General features: G+C 63.6%; 1 protein-coding gene across 1 annotated transcript; it reads right to left on the bottom strand.

Moving 5' to 3' along the window:
• Positions 1–6,673: 6,673 nt before the first annotated feature.
• Positions 6,674–15,006, bottom strand: LOC125425433 (signal transducer and activator of transcription 4-like). Its single transcript, XM_048483040.1, has 5 exons — positions 14,914–15,006; positions 12,938–13,073; positions 12,575–12,627; positions 9,898–9,992; positions 6,674–6,821 (listed from the first exon to the last, which is right to left on the bottom strand). The coding sequence occupies exons 1-5, from the start codon at positions 14,989–14,991 to the stop codon at positions 6,674–6,676; spliced, it is 510 nt and encodes a 169-aa protein (XP_048338997.1). The 5' UTR covers positions 14,992–15,006.
• Between the last annotated feature and the right edge of the window lie 975 nt (positions 15,007–15,981).

Here is a 15,981-nt window from a genome sequence, read left to right as displayed (position 1 = left end):
GTGGGGGGGGGGGGGGGTGGGGGGGGGGGGGGGTGGGGGGGGGGGGGGGTGGGGGGGGGGGGGGGTGGGGGGGGGGGGGGGTGGGGGGGGGGGGGGGTGGGGGGGGGGGGGGGTGGGGGGGGGGGGGGGTGGGGGGGGGGGGGGGTGGGGGGGGGGGGGGGTGGGGGGGGGGGGGGGTGGGGGGGGGGGGGGGTGGGGGGGGGGGGGGGTGGGGGGGGGGGGGGGTGGGGGGGGGGGGGGGTGGGGGGGGGGGGGGGTGGGGGGGGGGGGGGGTGGGGGGGGGGGGGGGTGGGGGGGGGGGGGGGTGGGGGGGGGGGGGGGTGGGGGGGGGGGGGGGTGGGGGGGGGGGGGGGTGGGGGGGGGGGGGGGTGGGGGGGGGGGGGGGTGGGGGGGGGGGGGGGTGGGGGGGGGGGGGGGTGGGGGGGGGGGGGGGTGGGGGGGGGGGGGGGTGGGGGGGGGGGGGGGTGGGGGGGGGGGGGGGTGGGGGGGGGGGGGGGTGGGGGGGGGGGGGGGTGGGGGGGGGGGGGGGTGGGGGGGGGGGGGGGTGGGGGGGGGGGGGGGTGGGGGGGGGGGGGGGTGGGGGGGGGGGGGGGTGGGGGGGGGGGGGGGTGGGGGGGGGGGGGGGTGGGGGGGGGGGGGGGTGGGGGGGGGGGGGGGTGGGGGGGGGGGGGGGTGGGGGGGGGGGGGGGTGGGGGGGGGGGGGGGTGGGGGGGGGGGGGGGTGGGGGGGGGGGGGGGTGGGGGGGGGGGGGGGTGGGGGGGGGGGGGGGTGGGGGGGGGGGGGGGTGGGGGGGGGGGGGGGTGGGGGGGGGGGGGGGTGGGGGGGGGGGGGGGTGGGGGGGGGGGGGGGTGGGGGGGGGGGGGGGTGGGGGGGGGGGGGGGTGGGGGGGGGGGGGGGTGGGGGGGGGGGGGGGTGGGGGGGGGGGGGGGTGGGGGGGGGGGGGGGTGGGGGGGGGGGGGGGTGGGGGGGGGGGGGGGTGGGGGGGGGGGGGGGTGGGGGGGGGGGGGGGTGGGGGGGGGGGGGGGTGGGGGGGGGGGGGGGTGGGGGGGGGGGGGGGTGGGGGGGGGGGGGGGTGGGGGGGGGGGGGGGTGGGGGGGGGGGGGGGTGGGGGGGGGGGGGGGTGGGGGGGGGGGGGGGTGGGGGGGGGGGGGGGTGGGGGGGGGGGGGGGTGGGGGGGGGGGGGGGTGGGGGGGGGGGGGGGTGGGGGGGGGGGGGGGTGGGGGGGGGGGGGGGTGGGGGGGGGGGGGGGTGGGGGGGGGGGGGGGTGGGGGGGGGGGGGGGTGGGGGGGGGGGGGGGTGGGGGGGGGGGGGGGTGGGGGGGGGGGGGGGTGGGGGGGGGGGGGGGTGGGGGGGGGGGGGGGTGGGGGGGGGGGGGGGTGGGGGGGGGGGGGGGTGGGGGGGGGGGGGGGTGGGGGGGGGGGGGGGTGGGGGGGGGGGGGGGTGGGGGGGGGGGGGGGTGGGGGGGGGGGGGGGTGGGGGGGGGGGGGGGTGGGGGGGGGGGGGGGTGGGGGGGGGGGGGGGTGGGGGGGGGGGGGGGTGGGGGGGGGGGGGGGTGGGGGGGGGGGGGGGTGGGGGGGGGGGGGGGTGGGGGGGGGGGGGGGTGGGGGGGGGGGGGGGTGGGGGGGGGGGGGGGTGGGGGGGGGGGGGGGTGGGGGGGGGGGGGGGTGGGGGGGGGGGGGGGTGGGGGGGGGGGGGGGTGGGGGGGGGGGGGGGTGGGGGGGGGGGGGGGTGGGGGGGGGGGGGGGTGGGGGGGGGGGGGGGTGGGGGGGGGGGGGGGTGGGGGGGGGGGGGGGTGGGGGGGGGGGGGGGTGGGGGGGGGGGGGGGTGGGGGGGGGGGGGGGTGGGGGGGGGGGGGGGTGGGGGGGGGGGGGGGTGGGGGGGGGGGGGGGTGGGGGGGGGGGGGGGTGGGGGGGGGGGGGGGTGGGGGGGGGGGGGGGTGGGGGGGGGGGGGGGTGGGGGGGGGGGGGGGTGGGGGGGGGGGGGGGTGGGGGGGGGGGGGGGTGGGGGGGGGGGGGGGTGGGGGGGGGGGGGGGTGGGGGGGGGGGGGGGTGGGGGGGGGGGGGGGTGGGGGGGGGGGGGGGTGGGGGGGGGGGGGGGTGGGGGGGGGGGGGGGTGGGGGGGGGGGGGGGTGGGGGGGGGGGGGGGTGGGGGGGGGGGGGGGTGGGGGGGGGGGGGGGTGGGGGGGGGGGGGGGTGGGGGGGGGGGGGGGTGGGGGGGGGGGGGGGTGGGGGGGGGGGGGGGTGGGGGGGGGGGGGGGTGGGGGGGGGGGGGGGTGGGGGGGGGGGGGGGTGGGGGGGGGGGGGGGTGGGGGGGGGGGGGGGTGGGGGGGGGGGGGGGTGGGGGGGGGGGGGGGTGGGGGGGGGGGGGGGTGGGGGGGGGGGGGGGTGGGGGGGGGGGGGGGTGGGGGGGGGGGGGGGTGGGGGGGGGGGGGGGTGGGGGGGGGGGGGGGTGGGGGGGGGGGGGGGTGGGGGGGGGGGGGGGTGGGGGGGGGGGGGGGTGGGGGGGGGGGGGGGTGGGGGGGGGGGGGGGTGGGGGGGGGGGGGGGTGGGGGGGGGGGGGGGTGGGGGGGGGGGGGGGTGGGGGGGGGGGGGGGTGGGGGGGGGGGGGGGTGGGGGGGGGGGGGGGTGGGGGGGGGGGGGGGTGGGGGGGGGGGGGGGTGGGGGGGGGGGGGGGTGGGGGGGGGGGGGGGTGGGGGGGGGGGGGGGTGGGGGGGGGGGGGGGTGGGGGGGGGGGGGGGTGGGGGGGGGGGGGGGTGGGGGGGGGGGGGGGTGGGGGGGGGGGGGGGTGGGGGGGGGGGGGGGTGGGGGGGGGGGGGGGTGGGGGGGGGGGGGGGTGGGGGGGGGGGGGGGTGGGGGGGGGGGGGGGTGGGGGGGGGGGGGGGTGGGGGGGGGGGGGGGTGGGGGGGGGGGGGGGTGGGGGGGGGGGGGGGTGGGGGGGGGGGGGGGTGGGGGGGGGGGGGGGTGGGGGGGGGGGGGGGTGGGGGGGGGGGGGGGTGGGGGGGGGGGGGGGTGGGGGGGGGGGGGGGTGGGGGGGGGGGGGGGTGGGGGGGGGGGGGGGTGGGGGGGGGGGGGGGTGGGGGGGGGGGGGGGTGGGGGGGGGGGGGGGTGGGGGGGGGGGGGGGTGGGGGGGGGGGGGGGTGGGGGGGGGGGGGGGTGGGGGGGGGGGGGGGTGGGGGGGGGGGGGGGTGGGGGGGGGGGGGGGTGGGGGGGGGGGGGGGTGGGGGGGGGGGGGGGTGGGGGGGGGGGGGGGTGGGGGGGGGGGGGGGTGGGGGGGGGGGGGGGTGGGGGGGGGGGGGGGTGGGGGGGGGGGGGGGTGGGGGGGGGGGGGGGTGGGGGGGGGGGGGGGTGGGGGGGGGGGGGGGTGGGGGGGGGGGGGGGTGGGGGGGGGGGGGGGTGGGGGGGGGGGGGGGTGGGGGGGGGGGGGGGTGGGGGGGGGGGGGGGTGGGGGGGGGGGGGGGTGGGGGGGGGGGGGGGTGGGGGGGGGGGGGGGTGGGGGGGGGGGGGGGTGGGGGGGGGGGGGGGTGGGGGGGGGGGGGGGTGGGGGGGGGGGGGGGTGGGGGGGGGGGGGGGTGGGGGGGGGGGGGGGTGGGGGGGGGGGGGGGTGGGGGGGGGGGGGGGTGGGGGGGGGGGGGGGTGGGGGGGGGGGGGGGTGGGGGGGGGGGGGGGTGGGGGGGGGGGGGGGTGGGGGGGGGGGGGGGTGGGGGGGGGGGGGGGTGGGGGGGGGGGGGGGTGGGGGGGGGGGGGGGTGGGGGGGGGGGGGGGTGGGGGGGGGGGGGGGTGGGGGGGGGGGGGGGTGGGGGGGGGGGGGGGTGGGGGGGGGGGGGGGTGGGGGGGGGGGGGGGTGGGGGGGGGGGGGGGTGGGGGGGGGGGGGGGTGGGGGGGGGGGGGGGTGGGGGGGGGGGGGGGTGGGGGGGGGGGGGGGTGGGGGGGGGGGGGGGTGGGGGGGGGGGGGGGTGGGGGGGGGGGGGGGTGGGGGGGGGGGGGGGTGGGGGGGGGGGGGGGTGGGGGGGGGGGGGGGTGGGGGGGGGGGGGGGTGGGGGGGGGGGGGGGTGGGGGGGGGGGGGGGTGGGGGGGGGGGGGGGTGGGGGGGGGGGGGGGTGGGGGGGGGGGGGGGTGGGGGGGGGGGGGGGTGGGGGGGGGGGGGGGTGGGGGGGGGGGGGGGTGGGGGGGGGGGGGGGTGGGGGGGGGGGGGGGTGGGGGGGGGGGGGGGTGGGGGGGGGGGGGGGTGGGGGGGGGGGGGGGTGGGGGGGGGGGGGGGTGGGGGGGGGGGGGGGTGGGGGGGGGGGGGGGTGGGGGGGGGGGGGGGTGGGGGGGGGGGGGGGTGGGGGGGGGGGGGGGTGGGGGGGGGGGGGGGTGGGGGGGGGGGGGGGTGGGGGGGGGGGGGGGTGGGGGGGGGGGGGGGTGGGGGGGGGGGGGGGTGGGGGGGGGGGGGGGTGGGGGGGGGGGGGGGTGGGGGGGGGGGGGGGTGGGGGGGGGGGGGGGTGGGGGGGGGGGGGGGTGGGGGGGGGGGGGGGTGGGGGGGGGGGGGGGTGGGGGGGGGGGGGGGTGGGGGGGGGGGGGGGTGGGGGGGGGGGGGGGTGGGGGGGGGGGGGGGTGGGGGGGGGGGGGGGTGGGGGGGGGGGGGGGTGGGGGGGGGGGGGGGTGGGGGGGGGGGGGGGTGGGGGGGGGGGGGGGTGGGGGGGGGGGGGGGTGGGGGGGGGGGGGGGTGGGGGGGGGGGGGGGTGGGGGGGGGGGGGGGTGGGGGGGGGGGGGGGTGGGGGGGGGGGGGGGTGGGGGGGGGGGGGGGTGGGGGGGGGGGGGGGTGGGGGGGGGGGGGGGTGGGGGGGGGGGGGGGTGGGGGGGGGGGGGGGTGGGGGGGGGGGGGGGTGGGGGGGGGGGGGGGTGGGGGGGGGGGGGGGTGGGGGGGGGGGGGGGTGGGGGGGGGGGGGGGTGGGGGGGGGGGGGGGTGGGGGGGGGGGGGGGTGGGGGGGGGGGGGGGTGGGGGGGGGGGGGGGTGGGGGGGGGGGGGGGTGGGGGGGGGGGGGGGTGGGGGGGGGGGGGGGTGGGGGGGGGGGGGGGTGGGGGGGGGGGGGGGTGGGGGGGGGGGGGGGTGGGGGGGGGGGGGGGTGGGGGGGGGGGGGGGTGGGGGGGGGGGGGGGTGGGGGGGGGGGGGGGTGGGGGGGGGGGGGGGTGGGGGGGGGGGGGGGTGGGGGGGGGGGGGGGTGGGGGGGGGGGGGGGTGGGGGGGGGGGGGGGTGGGGGGGGGGGGGGGTGGGGGGGGGGGGGGGTGGGGGGGGGGGGGGGTGGGGGGGGGGGGGGGTGGGGGGGGGGGGGGGTGGGGGGGGGGGGGGGTGGGGGGGGGGGGGGGTGGGGGGGGGGGGGGGTGGGGGGGGGGGGGGGCGGGGGGGGGGGGGGGTGGGGGGGGGGGGGGGTGGGGGGGGGGGCGTGGGGGGGGGGGGGGGGGTGGGCGGGGGGCGGTGTGGGGGAGAGGGGGGGGGGGGGGGGGGGGGGGTGGGGGGGGGGGGGGGTGGGGGGGGGGGGGGGTGGGGGGGGGGGCGGGTGGGGGGGGGGGGGGGTGGGGGGGTGGGGGGGATGGGGGGGGGGGGGGGTGGGGGGGGGGGGGGGGGGGGGGGGGGGGGGGTGGGGGGGGGGTGCTCTAGAACAGGGGTGGCCAACCTAGGACACTCCATATGTTCATGGACTACCATTCCCATGGCCAAGGTCTTCCAGCTTGCACTAGAACAGGGGTGGCCAACCTAGGGCACTCCAGATGCTCATGGACTACAATTCCCATGGCCAAGGTCTTCCAGCTTGCTCTAGAACAGGGGTGGCCAACCTAGGGCACTCCAGATGTTCATGGACTACAATTCCCATGGCCAAGGTCTTCCAGTTTGCTCTAGAACAGGGGTGGCCAACCTAGGGCACTCCAGATGCTCATGGACTACAATTCCCATGGCCAAGGTCTTCCAGCTTGCTCTAGAACAGGGGTGGCCAACCTAGGGCACTCCAGATGTTCATGGACTGCAATTCCCATCAGCCAAGGCCATGCTGACAGAGGCTGATGGGAATTGTAGTCCATGAACATCTGGAGCGCCCTAGGTTGGCCACCCCTGCTCTATAAGAATGTGCCACTGAGCTGCACCTGACTCATGGGGCGGTCCATGAAAGAAGAAGCAATTTGCCCTCGCCTGCTTCTAGGTGGCAACTCTGGCCTTTCTTGACTGTCTCTCATCGAAGTACTTGGCCCAACCTTGTCTAAGTTCAATGTTGTGATGAGCTCGGGATATGCTGTGTCCAATTTGTTATATAAAGATACTTACTCTACGTTATGTCTGTATTTAGGGCCAGGCTGGGGGTGATATGAAACTTTCAAATGAATACAGATGTTACGTGCCCAGCGCTGTGAGAGTTCATACGGAATGAAGCCACATCACATGACCATCCCAAGATATCAGTACAGGATAAACAGTAGAGGACACACTCTCCACGGTAAAAAAGAATGTTGGCATGGAAGCCACTCAACAGCAATTGGCCATGCTGGAAGGGGCTGATGGGAATTGTAGTCCATAACATCTGGAGTGCCAAAGGTTCGCCACCACGGTCCTAGGTTCATACTGAATCTCCAAAAGGCTTCTTGAACTTGGAAACATAAAAGAGGAGCTGAAGCCAAATAAAACAGATTTGGCGCCTGACAATTTAGCACTTACCGCTTTCCGACTTGTAGACCCAGGTAAAAGTAATCCCTCCTAAATGGCTTTCACTAAACCTCAGTAAAAACGTTCCGGGTGTCTTGTCCTTCAGCAAAATCCGCTCTTTCTCTTTGCTCACAAACCCCATGATGTATCTGCAACGTCCCAAGACAAGAAATGATGGACAGTTGTTGGAACGTCAGGAGAATCAGCTCAGCAATAAATCACACAAGGTATCCGAGATGAGACCTGGTCTAATTCCCAAATACTCAAAATTAACAATCCAATCCTAAATTCAGTTATAATAGCCAGTGGTGGCGAACCTTTGGCACTCCAGATGTTATGGACTACAATTCCCATCAGCCCCTGCCTGCATGGCCAATTGACCATGCTGGCAGGGGCTGATGGGAATTGTAGTCCATAACATCTGGCATGCCAAAGGTTCGCCACCACGGTGATAGGCTGAGAGGAGGAGGAGGACAAAAGGAGGAAGAGTTTGGATTTATACTTCGCCTTTCTCCCCTGTAAGGAAACTCAAAGGGGCTTACAAACTCCTTTCCCTTCCTCTCCTCATAACAGACACCTTGTGAAGTAGGTGGGGCTGAGAGAGTTCTGAGAAGACTGTGACTAGCCCAGGGTCACCCACTAGGTTTCAAGTGGAGGAGTGGGGAATCAAACCTGGTTCTCCATATTAGAATCCACCTGCTCTTAACCACTACAGCACACTAGCTCTGTTCTCTGTAACTCTGCTCAGGACTGCACTGTTAGGCTGCAATCCTATGCATGCTTGCTTTGGCATAATCCCCTGTGAATGAAATGGGGTTTGCAGTGGCGTAGGAGGTTAAGAGCTCATGTATCTAATCTGGAGGAACCGGGTTTGATTCCCAGCTCTGCCGCCTGAGCTGTGGAGGTTTATCTGGGGAATTCAGATTAGCCTGTGCACTCCCACCCACGCCAGCTGGGCGACCTTGGGCGAGTCACAGCTTCTTGGAGCTCTCTCAGCCCCACCTACCTCACAGGGTGTTTGTTGTGAGTGGGGAAGGGAAAGGAGATTGTCAGCCCCTCTGAGTCTCCTGCAGGAGAGAAAGGGGGGATATAAATCCAAACTACTCCTCCTCCTCCTCCTCCTCCTCCTCCTCCTCCTCCTCCTCTTCTTCTTCTTCTTCTTCTTCTTGCTGCATCGATGTAAAAGTACAGAGGACAGCACCATTCAAAAGTCAGTCCTACAGTTGCTTCTGCAGCTACCCACTGCAAGAACTCACTGGAAATGATTGCAAGTGCTGTTGGCCAGTTGATAGATCATGGCGCAGAAAAAACATGCATTTATTTTGTATTGTCGAAGGCTTTCGTGGCCGGAATCACTTGGGTGCTGTGTGGTTTCCGGGCTGTATGGCCGTGTTCTGGCAGCATTCTCTCCTGACGATTCGCCTGCATCTGTGGCTGGCATCTTCAGATCAGGTCAGGAGAGAATGCTGCTAGCACACGGCCATACAGCCCGGAACCCACACAGCACCCCATGCATTTATTTATTGATATCCCACTTTTCTTCTTAGTTGGGACTCAAAGAAGCTTAGAACATCATTCTCCCTCCCTCTAGTCTCTCAGAACAACCCTGCAAGGGAGGCCAGGCTGCTGTGGGCCTCTGGGAACGTTCACAAAAGATCTGAGGATTCAAACTCAGGTTTCCCAAGGTCCACCTACCACTACACCACACTTGCTCTCAACACCTGGACTGTACTCAAGCTAGTGTTATTGCAACTCCACTGTGCAAATCCTCTCATAGTTCAGCTGCGGGTAGATGTGGAGCTGACAACGGGAAGCGAGGGAAGATTAAAAATTCATTCCCTCCCTTGCTATGTGAAAGATGCCCACTAATTCAAGGAAATCAAAGCTCTTAATACAATCTGGGCTGTGCCCACTGTCTATATCACTGACTTAATAAAACAGAAGGAACAAAAAGGCAGAAAAAATGAAATGAAGATACAGGGTGGGGGACACCTAGCTTGACAACAGTACATGTGAAAGGGATCTGGGAATCTTAGGGGCTTTCCCCACTGACAGAGTTGAACTGGTTTCTACCTAGGTTCGCCTCAGTGAATCCCCACTGCCACCGAGCTCAACATTGTTTTGCCTCAGTTCCCCACCCCCCAGAACTGCTACATCCTTGTCGCAGTTATGAACGACACTTTTCTGCCGGAACAAGGTCGATACCACTTCAAAGCTTCGAAGTGGGGAAGCATCGAAATGACACCTCATCTGTTCAACCAATCACGAGCCGTTTTTGTGGCATGTGCAGAACGGGAGAGTCGTGGCAGGCAGAAAGCGCATGTAACTGCAAACTGTAAAAACTGTAAAAAAAAAAAAAGAACGCTCCCGTTTCCCACGGTAACACAAGCGCCAATCACGATTGAGGAGCGAAACAGGCACCAAGATGATCCCGCCCACTTAGCTCGGTTCCAGGGGGCCAACTCAGTTGCTGTGGGGACAGCCTGGAATCGTCCTCCACTGAAGGGAACCGAGTCGACCTTAGCTCCCTTCTGTAGTGGGGAAAGCTCCTTAGTAATCTACAAACTGAACGTAAGTAAGCAGTGTGAAAGCCCATGCAATTCTGGGCTGCATCAATTCCTATAGTGTCTAGATCAACGGATGTAATAGTACCCCTCTGTTCTGCATTAATCAGACCTCATCTGGAATACTGTATCCAGTTTTGGGCACCGCAATTCAAGAAGGATTTGACAAGCTGGAATGGGTCTAGAGGAGGGCAAACAAAATGGAAAAAGGTCTGGATTCCGTGCCCTAGAAGGAGAGATTTAGGAAGCTGGGGATGTTTAGTCTGGAGAAAAGGTTAAGGCGGGACATGATAGCCATGTTTAAATATTTGAAGGAATGCCATGTTGAAGAGGGAGCAAGCTTGTTTTCTGTCGCTCCAGAGACTGAGATACGGAATAAAGGATTCAAGGGACAGGAAAAGAGATTCCACCTAAATATTAGGAAGAACTTTCTGACTGTTAGGGATGTTCGACAGTGAAATCCGCTGCCTCGGAGTGTGGTGGAGTCTACTTCTTTGGAGGTTTTTAAACAGAAGCTGGGTGAACATATATTGGGAATGCTTTGATTGTGTCTTACAGCATGGCAGGGAGTTGGACTTGATGGCTTTGTGGTCTCTTCCAACTCAATTATTCTGTTCTACAAACAATATTAGCAGTAGCTGATTTATGGACAATAACTCACCCATCAATCCAAAGAGGCAGAATATGTCTTTTAATTAATTCCAAGATTGCTTCCAGCCACACCCAAAATGTAAACGATTTCCCAGGCAAATGTTCCTGTTTATTGAACAAATCGAAACATCCTTTAGGTCTTAGAAACTGTACACATAACCCTTTTGGTTCAGATTTGCAGGCTCAAATAGCTATTTGGTTCCAGAATGTTTGGTTTTCCACCTCCCCCAATTTCCCCCTCTGATGCCCATCCCCTGCCGGGTCCAAATCGAAAAGCTTCTGTTTTTTGGTCTTTCATCCTACTGATATTTTGATAACTTTTAACACATTTTTAAAAAGAAAAAGTTAAAGTGATGTCATTTGAAATCTTGCGATGCTGTTCTCAGGGTGTTTGTCCTAGCTTGATTTAACACATTTAAAAATTAACCATTATGACACTTGGGTGCTTTAAAGGAACGTATACACTTGCTCTTGGCCTATTGGCCATTCCTTCATGGGACGCAGTTTGGAACTCCCATTACTTGGTGGAAAAACTTAGATTGGAGGACATTCAGAGCTTGGTTCATTGCTTGGATCCAGATGGGGACCCCATAGAGTAGTTGGGATTCAACCTTTGCATTGAAGATCCTTAGTGCAGCCGGAACAAATGAGTGCCCTCTGCTATAAAAGAATCGGAGGATTCCAGAGATACTTGGGGAGGACAGAGTGAGCGCTGCCTTTTGGTGCAAGGACCAGGAAAGATTATGTGAAAAGGTGATGCCAAGGTATTCAAAACAATAAACTTGCTCAAGAAGAACATTGTTTAGTTTCCAGGAATATTTTTTTGCGGGATCTAGCAAAAACCATGATTTTGGTTTTCTGATAGTTAATAGTTAATTTGTTGGTGTTACAGTACTTCCTTCATGGACTAAATAGACTCTCCATTGCACAGATAGGCTTTTCAATGGAAAGAACTAGAGGATTTTTTGGGTAGTTTTTAACCAAAGTTGCTAATTTAGAGAGATTACTATTGTAACGTTACACTGATATAACGGTGTACAATTGCTATGTTTTGGTGTGTGTTTTTCATTGGGAAAGTCCTCGTGGCCCTAAGGGGCAGAGCGGTCACCATGGCTCGGAGGACTGGAACAGGGGATCCTGCCATATGGAAACCCTGCTGCTCTTTGGCAGAAGCCGCACCAGCAATGGGGAAACGACACAAGCCCGTCCCTATGCATGGAACCCCCCCCCCCACCGCAGAAACCCTAAAGGGGAATAAAAAACTATAAAAGGGGGATAAAAGTGCCCTATATCCAGTTCCATCTGGGGCACTGCCAGTCCCTCCCAGCCTTAAGACTGGATGCTGCTAATATGGGCGTGTTATGCTGCATACCAGTGGTGGGATCCAAAAATTTTAGTAACAGGTTCCCATGGTGGTGGGATTCAAACTGTGGCGTAGCGCCAATGGGGCTGGGCGGGGCACGGCGTGGGCGTGGCCGGGCATTCTGGGGGCGGGGCATTCCTGGTCGGGGCTGTGGCAAGGACGCAGCTGCTGCGCCGGTCCTTGGGCGGGAAATGAATGCACGCAGGCACAGGCTGCCACACACGCCGGTGCACCTCCTGCCAGACTGCTTCAAGTTCTGCGCGCTACTGCTGAGAGGAGGGGCGTAACTAAGGCAAAAATCGCGTGGCAAAATCACCCATTAGTAACCCCCTCTCGGCACACACAAATAATTAGTAACCTACTCTCGGGAACCTGTGAGAACCTGCTGGATCCCACCTCTGCTGCATACCGATTTTAATGTTTTTAGAGGTAATTTTAAGTTATTTATTGACTTCTCTTTAGTTTTGTGTTGTGAACCACCCAGAGCCCTCCGGGGTTGAGGCGGTCTACGAAATCTAGTGAATAAACAAACAAACATGATAAACAATAAAACTGGTAAATTGAAGGCTACAGCTATCAAATCGTTACGCCTGCATAGATCATCCTACAACGTATTTCAAGTGCTGGTACACAGATGCCAGCACTGCGACCAAAAAGTTGGGAGGTCTGATTTGTTCTTTGTAGCGCTGTCTCCAAATTTTGTGAACTGAAGACATTTTTCATCACTGATATGTGGCACCCCGACTTGAAAGCTTTTGGAAACAGGAGCACAGTAATCCTTCCCGGGATCAAACGGTCGCATTTGGATACATGAAATTTTACCCTTGGGACCACTGCTCAAAAGCTCAACTGTGCTTGCAATACTAGCATTCATTGATAATGCTGGGGGGAAGAATTAGGACTAATAAAAGGAAACACTTCTTCACACGTGTGATTGGTGTTTGGAATATGCTGCCACAGGAGGTGGTGATGGCCACTCACCTGGATAGCTTTAAAAGGGGCTTGGACAGATTTATGGAGGAGAAGTCGATTTATGGCTACCAATCTTGATCCTCTTTGATCTGAGATTGCAAATGCCTTAGCAGACCAGGTGATCGGGAGCAACAGCCGCAGAAGGCCATTGCTTTCACATCCTGCATGTGAGCTCCCAAAGGCACCTGGTGGGCCACTGCGAGTAGCAGAGAGCTGGACTAGATGGACTCTGGTCTGATCCAGCAGGCTAGTTCTTATGTTCTTATGTTCTTAAACTAACTGCGGGCAAAGGCTAGTTTCTTCATTGAGAAAAAAAATACAGGCAGTCTGAAATCTGTACACAAAGATGCACCTTACAGAACTTGGACCACGACAGTTGATAATCGCTGTAGATAACTTGCTGTCCTGAAATTCAAGAAAACAACAGAAAAGTGAGGCCAGGGTCTTCCCAAACCAATTTAAGTGCCGCAAAACCAACATTATTTAAAAAGCAAAACAAAAATTCTCAGCTAAAGTATAAACAATGCAGGAATCCATTTGAGCATTCCTGTCAAGCAGCGAAGGGAAAGCGGAAATGGCTCGTATGAATTATCCAAGATTATTTCAGAGACTATTCATTAATAGCCTGGTAGGATTCTCTGCAAGCTAATTGTTTCCGGCTCAAGACTGACACAGTTTGGCTTCTAGAGATCCATGATATTTTTGGTGTTCCTACCTGTAAGTTTCTCTGCCAGCATGCTGAGTTGGTCGGCATTGAGACCACGGCCAACGTAGGATGAAAACTGCCAGCTCAGGACTTCCAGAAGTTGACTCAAAGGGACAGATGATGGATTATTAAAGAAAGCCAAATTCTGCAGTCAAGGAAGGAATAACACAATATGTTTTTGTGAGCCAATGTGGTGTAGTGGTTAAGAGCAGGCGCACTCTAATCTAGAAAACTGGGTTTGATTCCCCATTCTGCCACTTGAGCTGTGGAGGCTTAACTGGGGAATTCAGATTAGCCTGTGCACTCCAACACATGCCAGCTGGGTGACCTTGGGCTAGTCACAGTTCTTCGGAGCTCTCTCAGTCCCACCCACCTCACAGGGTGTTTGTTGTGAAGGGGGAAGGGAAAGGAGTTTGTAAGCCCCTTTGAGTCTCCTCACAGGAGAGAAGGGGGGAGGGGGTTATAAGTCCAAACATTTCTTCTTCTCCTTAGCTCCTCATTTGGGATGATCCAAAACATTCTTAGCTATCCAAATATACATCTGGAGAACTCAATGGCTCTCACATGACTACGGTTGCTCACGACCAGGTGGTAGCTGGATATCTCCTGGGATAAGCACTGAGGTCCAGTGGACAGAGATGAGTTGATCAGGACAAAATGGCCGCTTTTGAAGGTGGGTTAATGTAAGGATCTGGTACTCCAGTCAGTAACAAGTCCCAAGAAGGTTTCAAGAGCAGCAGTGGCGTAGGAGGTTAAGAGCTCGTGTATCTAATCTGGAGGAACCGGGTTTGATTCTCCGCTCTGCTGCCTGAGCTGTGGAGGCTTATCTGGGGAATTCAGATTAGCCCATACACTCCCACACATGCCAGCAGGGTGACCTTGGGCTAGTCACAGCTTCTCAGAGCTCTCTCAGCCCCACCCACCTCACAGGGTTTTTGTTGTGAGGGGGGAAGGGCAAGGAGATTGTAAGCCCCTTTGAGTCTCCTGCAGGAGAGAAAGGGGGGATATAAATCCAAACTCTTCTTCTTCTTCTTCTTCTTCTTCTTCTTCTTCTTCTTCTTCTTCTTCTTCTTCTTCTTCTTCTTCTTCTTCTTCAGAACTGTGTCAGCCCAACGGCCAGGTAGCTGAATCTGGGATTCCAACTCCCTGGCCCCAGTATATACCTAAAGGTTACAGTCTGGCTCAACCCATAAAGCCCCCACCTTTGCATTCCCCCAATATCAGCATGAGAAAGACAGTACCACAGAAGCATTGTTTTGGGAAAAGGTGAGTTACTCCCTGTGAAAGACAGATAAGGAGTACTCGGCAAGCTCTATCGAACTAGTTACATGCGAATGAAAGAAAGAGGCCCCATGGCCTTGGGGCGGCGGAGATGGCTGGACCAGCTGCAGCGGGCCTGTGTACATCCACTCTGCCAGGCCAAGGATGGTGCAGGCCTGACAGTTCTATGGCATGGTACCCTATTGAAGCTCCCCCCAAAAAAACTCCACCCTCCAGACCCCATACCAACAAAGAACGTGTTCCTGCTCACAAAAAGCCATCGAAACAACCGAGCACATCCTCCTAGATTGCGAACTATATGCTTCAATTAGAAGACAATCTGTAGACCCATATACTGAGAACTACGCCTACTCATCAGACAAGGTCAAATCTTTCTATCTGCTTTGTGATCAGTCTCCTCAGAGATCCCTAGATGTTGCCAAATTCTTGGCGCTGGCACAACAGATTCGCCGCAGATTTTAGTTTATTTATCTATTTATTGTTTTAACTGCTGGAAATGTCTGTACCTACTTATTTTAACTTGATTCTCCTCAACCTCTCTGTTGTATTTTAAACTCATGCCAATAAAAGGTTGATGATGATGATGATGATGATGATGATGAACTCCATCCTCCCTACAGTAGTCTGGTATTTCCCAACCTAGGGCTGGTGACCATACTAGAGACCTTTGAGACACACATTTTCAAAAGATGCAGAAAACCTACCTGGGCTTCATTTGTGGACAAGTTGTACCAAATAGTGGAGGCCCAAGCGTTAGGCAGCTGACTGACGTTGGAAATCATCACTACAGGTAAAGAACTCACCTGATGGAATGAAAACACATTGGCCGTGAGCAGACAGTACATAGTTGTATTGTTGTTTATTATACGAACATACTGTATGTAGAACTATTTATGCCTAATAAAGGTTTACTGTACTGTACCACTCCCCATGTGACTAAATGGGCGCTGCCCGGGGACATTTGTCCCCACATGTCCCTGTGGGTGGTACGCCACTGCCACCCCCCCACCTGCATCTGGTATTCGGAGACCCACTGCTTCTGAACAGGAAGATTTCACTTAGGACAGGGGTGTCCAACTCTGGCGCTTCAGATGTTCATGGACTACAATTCCCACCAGCCCCTGTTGGCATGGCCAATTGGCCATGGAATTGAAGTCCATGAACACCTGAAGCGCCAGAGTTGGACACCTCTGACTTAGGGGCTGTAGCACAATGGAAAAGCCTCTCTGCTTGGCACGCAGAAAGTCCCAGGTTCCACCGCCAGCCGAAAGGATGAGGTTGGAGGCGACGTAAGTGACCTCTGCCATACTGTGGCAATTTGGGGAATGCGGCTGGCCTCCAACCGGACCAGGGCCTTTACAGCCCTGGCCCCTGCCTGGTGGAACACTCTTCCTCTAGCTATCCGGGCCCTGCGGGATCTTGGTGAGTTCTGCAGGGCCTGTAAGACGGAGTTGTTCCGCCGGGCTTTTGGAGTGTCCAGTCACTGACAGGTGCCCCCTGCTCCCTCCTCCTCCTCTTCTTCTTTATCTTTTTGGGTCCCTCACCATCTATGGGACCTGTTTTCTTCCCCCTTTGGGGAGGTTTTTAATGAGGGTTATTGCGAACATTGTTTTATTGATCGCTGCGTTTTAAACTGTTTTAATGTATTTAAGGGTTATTGTATATGCGATTTATGTTGTTCGCCGCCCAGAGCCCTTCGGGGGTAGGACGGTATAAAAAACCCAATAAGTAAGTAAGTAAGTAAGTAAGTAAGTAAGTAAGTAAGTAAGTAA

This window comes from Sphaerodactylus townsendi, unplaced genomic scaffold (genome assembly GCF_021028975.2).
Source record: "Sphaerodactylus townsendi isolate TG3544 unplaced genomic scaffold, MPM_Stown_v2.3 scaffold_47, whole genome shotgun sequence".
Taxonomy (NCBI): Eukaryota; Metazoa; Chordata; class Lepidosauria; order Squamata; family Sphaerodactylidae; genus Sphaerodactylus; species Sphaerodactylus townsendi.
Note: the sequence above shows the minus strand (reverse complement) of the source record. Positions and strands in the feature narration are given on the sequence as shown.

What these genes read in the sequence shown, in the direction of transcription:
- LOC125425433 (XM_048483040.1), bottom strand. Translation starts at nt 14,991, where the DNA reads ATGATTTCCAACGTCAGTCAGCTGCCTAACGCTTGGGCCTCCACTATT. An exon ending in CGTGGTCCAAGTTCTGTAAG is followed by an intron (nt 9,993 to 12,574) that starts GTGCATCTTTGT and finishes TTCAATAAACAG; the next exon opens with GAACATTTGCCTGGGAAATC. An exon ending in CTGCCTCTTTGGATTGATGG is followed by an intron (nt 6,822 to 9,897) that starts GTGAGTTATTGT and finishes GGGACGTTGCAG; the next exon opens with ATACATCATGGGGTTTGTGA.